The sequence below is a fragment of the Heliangelus exortis genome, chromosome 1, assembly GCF_036169615.1.
Source record: "Heliangelus exortis chromosome 1, bHelExo1.hap1, whole genome shotgun sequence".
Taxonomy (NCBI): domain Eukaryota; kingdom Metazoa; phylum Chordata; class Aves; order Apodiformes; family Trochilidae; genus Heliangelus; species Heliangelus exortis.
Window position 1 is genome coordinate 856842 of NC_092422.1, and position 7232 is coordinate 864073.

The 7232-nt window shown below is 52.4% G+C and overlaps 1 protein-coding gene across 1 annotated transcript in view; it reads right to left on the reverse strand.

Annotated features, from left to right (window-relative positions):
- Positions 1-7232, reverse strand: part of XRRA1 (X-ray radiation resistance associated 1) — a 20297-nt gene continuing 13065 nt past the window's right edge. The window contains 6 exon segments of the mRNA XM_071734366.1: positions 1-281; positions 2978-3083; positions 4821-4933; positions 6127-6213; positions 6216-6291; positions 6989-7225. Of these exon segments, the coding sequence (XP_071590467.1) occupies positions 40-281; positions 2978-3083; positions 4821-4933; positions 6127-6213; positions 6216-6291; positions 6989-7225 (861 nt within the window). The 3' untranslated portion in view covers positions 1-39.

Below are 7232 nucleotides of genomic sequence, written 5' to 3' on the forward strand. Positions count from 1 at the left end.
TTTATCCCAGAGGCCCAAGGCTTTATTCAAGCTCTGGGATTAAACTTTTGGTGCCTTCTTGGCCACTTTTCTCCCTGGCATCTGGTGCTCTTTGGAGCTCTTCAGCTTGGATGTTGCCTCTGTGGGAAGGGATTTTATCTCCTGCTCCTCACCCAAGGGTTTGGCCATCTCCTTGCTGAGGATTCCAGCCAGGATTTCAGCCACCTCCTGGAATTCTTCCAGCAGCCTCAGGGCCTCCCTGTATGCCCGGGGGTTGGAATTCTTCTGCTGTAAAACAGAGGCTGGAAAAAAACCCAGGGGTGAGAGCAGAGGGGTTGGATCCTTGGCTGCAACCTTGGATCTTCCCTCCCACCCCAGCAGCATGGAGAGAAAATCCTTGGGAGACCCAAATTCTGCCACCCAAAGGGGCAAAACCACTTGGAACTCCAAGGTTTTCCCCCCCAGCTGGGTTTGGAGTGGGGCAAATCCATCTGTGGATCCAAAGGATCCCAGAAGTGACCTGGTGGGAGATGTCCCTGCCCATGGCAGAGGGGTTGGAGCCTTCCAATCCTGAAAATTCTGGGATTTTCTGATTCTGGAAGTGCCTGTGTTGCATTTACCTCTCTTGTTAACCCCTTGCCAAAGCATCACAAAAATGGGAATGGATAAATGGAATTGTTTGCCTTGGAAAAGACCTTGGAGATGATCAGATCCAACCCTGAACCCAGCACTGCCAAGGCCACCACTGCCCCATGGCCTCAGCACCACAGCTCCAGGGCTTGGAAATCCCTCCAGGGATGATGGGGACTCCACCACTGCCCTGGGCAGCCTGGGACAGGGAATGACAACCCTTTCCAGGAAGGAATTGTTCCCAATATCCAACCTAAACCTCCCCTGGGCAACTTAAGGACATTTCCTTTTGTTCCATCACTTGTAACGTGGGAGAAGAGAACAACCCCTCCCAGACTTCAAATTCTTGTTTGAGAACAAGAAGGTTTCCCCTCAGCCTCCTTTTTTTTCCATCTCCCTCAGCTGCTCCTGCTCAGATTTCTGCTCCAGACCCTTCCCCAGCTCCATTCCCCTTCTCTGGACACACTCCAGCCCCTCAATGTCCTTCTTGGCAGGAGGGACCCAAAACTGACCCTGGGTCAGAAAAGTCCTTTCAGATCACCAAGTCCAGACAGGGTCATAGAATTGTTTTGGTTGGAAAAAACCTTTGAGATCATCCAGATCCACCTGAACCCAGCACTGCCAAGGCCACCACTGCCCCATGGCCTCAGCACCACAGCTCCAGGGCTTGGAAATCCCTCCAGGGATGATGGGGACTCCACCACTGCCCTGGGCAGCCTGGGACAGGGAATGACAACCCTTTCCAGGAAGAAATTATTTCCAAAATCCATTCTAAACTTTCCCTGCTGAAACTTGAAGCTGTTTCCTCTTTTCCTATAGATTGTTTCTTGGGAGAAGAGCCCAAACCCCCCCTGGTTCCATCCTCCTCTCAGGGAGCTGCAGAGATCCAGAAGTTCTCCCCTCATCCTCCTTTTTCCCCCCAGCTCCCTCAGCCTCTCCCTTTTTTCTTTTTTTCCATTTTTCCTTTTCCATGCTGAGAACTGGAGGAACCAGAGGACCCTCCATGCTCTGTGTGTGGCTCCTGGGCTGTTCTCCTGGCCCCATGGACCTCTCTCCCCTCAGGACCAAACATTCCCAATATTTCCTCTCTCTTCTCCCACAGGAATCTCTCTCCCATCACTTTTCCCTCTTCTTTCTCCAACATTTTGGAAGCTGGAGCAGCTGAGGATGCTCCTGATCTGCTGGCTCACAGATCAAGCCTTTCAGGGAAGGAATCATTCCCCATATCCAACCAAAATCATTCCAAATATTCCCAAAATCATTCCCCATATCCAACCTAAACCTTCCCTGGTGCAACTTGAGGCCATTTCCTCTTTTTCTATCACTTGTTCCTTGGGAGAAGAGCCCAAACCCCCCCTGGTTCCATCCTCCTCTCAGGAGCTGCAGAGATCCAGAAGTTTTCCCCATATCCAACCTAAACCTTCCCAAAATTGTTCCCCATATCCAACCTAAACCTTCCCTGGTGCAACCTGAGGCCATTTTTTCTTTTTCTATCACTTGTTCCTTGGGAGAAGAGCCCAAACCCCCCTGGTTCCATCCTCCTCTCAGGGAGCTGCAGAGATCCAGGAGTTCTCCCCTCATCCTCCTTTTTCCCCCCAGCTCCCTCAGCCTCTCTCTTTTTTCTTTTTTTCCATTTTTCCTTTTCCATGCTGAGAACTGGAGGAACCAGAGGACCCTCCATGCTCTGTGTGTGGCTCCTGGGCTGTTCTCCTGGTCCCATGGACCTCTCTCCCCTCAGGACCAAACATTCCCAATATTTCCTCTCTCTTCTCCCACAGGAATCTCTCTCCCATCACTTTTCCCTCTTCTTTCTCCAACATTTTGGAAGCTGGAGCAGCTGAGGATGCTCCTGATCTGCTGGCTCACAGATCAAGCCTTTCAGGGAAGGAATCATTCCCCATATCCAACCTAAACCTTCCCAAAATCATTCCCAATATCCAACCTAAACCTTCCCTGGTGCAACTTGAGGCCATTTCCTCTTTTTCTATCACTTGTTCCTTGGGAGCAGAGCCCAACCCCTCCTGGTTCCATCCTCCTCTCAGGGAGCTGCAGAGATCCAGAAGTTTTCCCCATATCCAACCTAAACCTTCCCAAAATTGTTCCCCATATCCAACCTAAACCTTCCCTGGTGCAACCTGAGGCCATTTTCTCTTTTTTTTTTTTGTTGCTTTTTTACTTGGTTGAGCCCAACATCTCTTCCTGGGATGAGGACAAGCAGGAGAAAAAGTTGGGGTTTTTTTGGGATGCTGGAACAGGGGAAGCCTCTGTTCCCTCTTCATCCCCATCCTGAAAACCCCCCCAGAGCTCCAGGACATTTTTCTCTTTCCTGGAGCCATCAAGAGGAGAGACTGGGAAAGCTGGAACATACCCAGAGGAGCTTCAGAGATGGTTGAGGAGTTTCTCATGGCCCTCAGGATTCCTTCCAGGATCTCTGCTCTTGTTTTCCGAGCAGGAGGGATGGGAATCCTCCCGTGCTGCCAGGAAAACCAGGAAGCTTCAGGATTCTCCAGCCTGAGAATCCTTTTCTTTGTCCCCTCTCCAAAGTAACACAGCCCCGGGCATCTGCACGAGGTAGGGGAGACACTTTGGGGGTTTGGAGACACTTTGGGGTTTTTGGAGATACTTTGAGGTTTTTTGGAGACACTTTGGGGGGTTTTGGGAGACACTTTGGGGTTTTTTGGAGACACTTTGGGGGGTTTGGGAGACACTTTGAGGGGTCTAGAGACACTTTGAGGGGTTTGGGAGACACTTTGAGGGGTTTGGAGACACTTTGGGGGGTTTGGGAGACACTTTGGGGGGTTTGGGAGACACTTTGAGGGGTCTGGAGACACTTTGAGGGGTTTGGGAGACACTTTGAGGGGTTTGGAGACACTTTGAGGGGTTTGGGAGACTCTTTGGGGTTTTTAGAGACACTTTGGGGGTTTAGAAGACACTTTGGGGGGTTTGGAGACACTTTGGGGGTTTGGGAGACACTTTGAGGCTTTTGGGAGACACTTTGGAGGTTTTTTGGAGACACTTTGAGGCTTTTTGGGAGACACCTTGGGGTTTTGGAGACACTTCGGGGGTTTTGGGAGACATTTTGGGGTTTGGGGAGACACGTTGGGGGTTTGGAGACACTTTGGGGGGGTTGAGAGACATTTTTGGGGGTTTGGAGACACTGAGGTTTTGGGAGACAGTTTGGGGGGTTTGGGAGACTGAAGGTTTTGGAGACACTTTGGGGTTTTTAGAGACACTTCGAAGGTTTTGGGAGACACTTGGGGGTTTTGGGAGACACTTTGGGGTTTGGAGACACTTTGAGACTTTTGGGAGAAACCTTGGGGTTTTGGAGACACTTCAGGGTTTTGGAGACACTTTGGGGGTTTGGAGACACTCTGGGATTTTTCGAGACACTTTGGGGTTTTGGGAGACACTTTGGGAGTTTTGGGAGATACTTTGGGGGGTTTGGAGACACTTTGAGGCTTTTGGGAGAAACCCTGGGGTTTTGGAGACACTTCAGGGTTTTGGAGACACTTTGGGAGGTTGGAGACACTTTGGGGGGTTTGGAGACACCTTGGGATTTTTCGAGACACTTTGGGGTTTTGGGAGATACTTTGGGGGATTTGGAGAAACGTTGGGGGGGTTGAGAGACATTTTTGGAGGGTTTGAAGACACTTTGAGGGTTCTGGAGACATTTTGGAGGTTTTGGGAGACACCTGGGGGGGTTGGAGATATTTCGGGGTTTTGGAGACACTTTGGGGTTTTTCGAGACACTTTGGGGTTTTGGGAGATACTTTGGGGGTTTGGAGATATTTCCGGGTTTTGGAGACATTTTGGGGTTTTTGGAGAAACTTTGGGGGGGGGTTGGGAGACCCTTTGGGGTTTTTGGAGGCATTTTAGGGGTTTTGGGAGACACTTGGGGGGGGTTGGAGACACTTTGGGGTTTGGAAGACTTTCTGGGGTGGTTGGGAGACACTTTGGGGTTTTTGGACCAAGCTGGCCTGGTTTAAACACCAATTTAGGATTATTGAGCAGCACTGGATCAGCTTTTTGTGACCCCAGAGCAGTGCAGTAGGTTCAGGGACTGTAATCCCACTCCAGCCCCACCCCACAGCCCCAGTGTCCTGCACCTCCCTTGGGACAGAGCTGGATTTCTCCAGAGGGTTGGTGACAAATGGTTGCCCAGGGGCTAGCAGAGCTTTTGGCCACTGCTCAAAGTGTCTTTGGCTCTTTACCCTTTTCCAAGGCACAAAAGGCTTCTGCAGGCTGTCCAGTCGTGGTTTGGGGTCCCTGTAAATCAGGGGGTGCTTCAAGGTGTAGTAAAGTGCTTGAACATTCTTCTGGATCCCTGTGAAACAGAGGGAAAACAAGATAAAAAAAAATAATCTTTTCTCCTTCTTCTTTGGTCAGAGTTGAACCCACTGCTCATCAACCTCTCCCAGGGTGCCCAAGGAAGCTGTGGCTGCCCCATCCCTGGAATCTCAGCCCAGGTTGGATGGGGCTTGGAGCAACCTGGGCTGTGGGAGGGGTCCCTGCACATCCAGGGGTTGGAACTGGAGGAGCTTTTGGGTCCCTTCCAACCCAACCCAGTCTGGGATTCCAGGACATGTGGCACCACCAGGCCCCTTCTCCTGCCCTGCCCGTGGCATCTGAGGTCACAGAAAAGCAGAGACAGGAATGAGGCAAGGTCAGACAGAGGAGAGGAGAAAGAAAAGGAGAGGAGAGGAGAAAGAAAGGGAGAGGAGAGGAGAAAGAAAGGGAGAGGAGAGGAGAAAGAAAGGGAGAGGAGAGGAGAAAGAAAGGGAGAGGAGAGGAGAGGAGAGGAGAGGAGAAAGAAAGGGAGAGGAGAGGAGAGGAGAGGAGAGGAGAAAGAAAGGGAGAGGAGAGGAGAAAGAAAGGGAGAGGAGAGGAGAAAGAAAGGGAGAGGAGAGGAGAAAGAAAGGGAGAGGAGAGGAGAGGAGAGGAGAGGAGAGGAGAGGAGAGGAGAGGAGAGGAGAGGAGAGGAGAGGAGAGGAGAGGAGAGGAGAGGAGAGGAGAGGAGAGGAGAGGAGAGGAGAGGAGAGGAGAGGAGAGGAGAGGAGAGGAGAGGAGAGGAGAGGAGAGGAGAGGAGAGGAGAGGAGAGGAGAGGAGAGGAGAGGAGAGGAGAGGAGAGGAGAGGAGAGGAGAGGAGAGGAGAGGAGAGGAGAGGAGGTTCTGGGGAGCCCTTGGATCATCTTCCAGTGCCTGAAGGGGCTCCAGGAAAGCTGGGAGGGACTTGGGACAAGGGCCTGGAGGGATGGGATGAGGGGGAAGGGTTTCCAGCTGCAAGAGGGGAGATGGAGAGGAGATCTTGGGGAGGGAGAAATTGTTTGGGGTGAGGGTGCTGAGCCCCTGTCCCAGGGTGCCCAAGGAAGCTGTGGCTGCCCATCCCTGGCAGTGTCTCAGCCCAGGTTGGATGGGGCTTGGAGCAACCTGGGCTGTGGGAGGGGTCCCTGCACATCCAGGGGTTGGAACTGGAGGAGCTTTTGGGTTCCTTCCAACCCCTTCTGTGAGTCACTCACCAACTGGCTCAATAAAATCTGGGTCTGTGTCTCCACCAAGCAGCTCCTCGTAGCCTTTGTATCTCCCTGGAAGCACCTGGGAGTTTCTTCCTTGCTTTGCTCCCTCCTTTGCTCCAGCTTGCCCTCTGCCAGGGGTCTCAGCAGGGGTCTGGACACATCCTCCACCTGAAAGCAGCAAAATAAAGGAATTCAGAGTGGCCCTTTCTTAGCAATCAAGCTGCTGGAGTCAGCCAGGGGTCCCTCCAGGTGGCACTGAATGAGGTTGGGTGTCAGGAAATATTTTTTCCCTCAGAGGGTTGTGAGGCATTGGGATGGCCCAGGAGAGGGGTGGAGTCCCCATCCCTGGAGGGATTTAAAGGCCTTTGGAGCTGGTCCTTAAGGAAATGGGTCAGGAGTGAGAGGATGGGGTTGGTCAGAGGTTGGGCTGAGGAGCTTGGAGGTCTCTTCCAACCTAAAATTCTGGGATTCTGTGTCACTGAACCACTGTGATCTCAACCCACCTGTGCTTGGCAGGACAGGCACAAAGTTGAGAGGGCCACCCCCCTCCCATCCCATCCCAGACCATTTTTTCCCTGATAATCCCCAGATTTTTCAGGGAAATCCAGCCCAAAAATTGCCTTGCTGGGGCACCACGAGGAAGTTTTCCAGCAGATCCTGGAGGGATGAATTCCTGCAGCTGGAGCTACCCACCCAGCACAGCCCCGGGAAAAGGGCCACCAGTTTGGTTCTTGGCCACAAATCTGTGTTTATTCTTCCAGATGTTGCTTCCTGGTGAGGGTCACAACCCCTGGTGCCCAAAATTGATTCCTTTAGGAATGAAAATCCATTTCTGGGCAGTGCTGAGCCCATGGCCCAACCTCACCTGGGTCATGAAGAAGGATGCAACGTCCTCCTCGGTTGGGCCAGGAGAAGACCTGGAGTCACCTTCCCCTTCTCCCAGTGTCACCCACTGGCTGCTGCCTGGGGTGACAAACCTGCTGGGGGACAGGCCTGGAGGTTCAGCTCCTTTTCCAGCTGGAAGCTCTTCCCACAGCAAGGTCCTGGCAGGAGCTCCCACCCTCGGCGGCCGCTTCGTGACTTTGGGGAGATGGGATGTGACCTGTGGA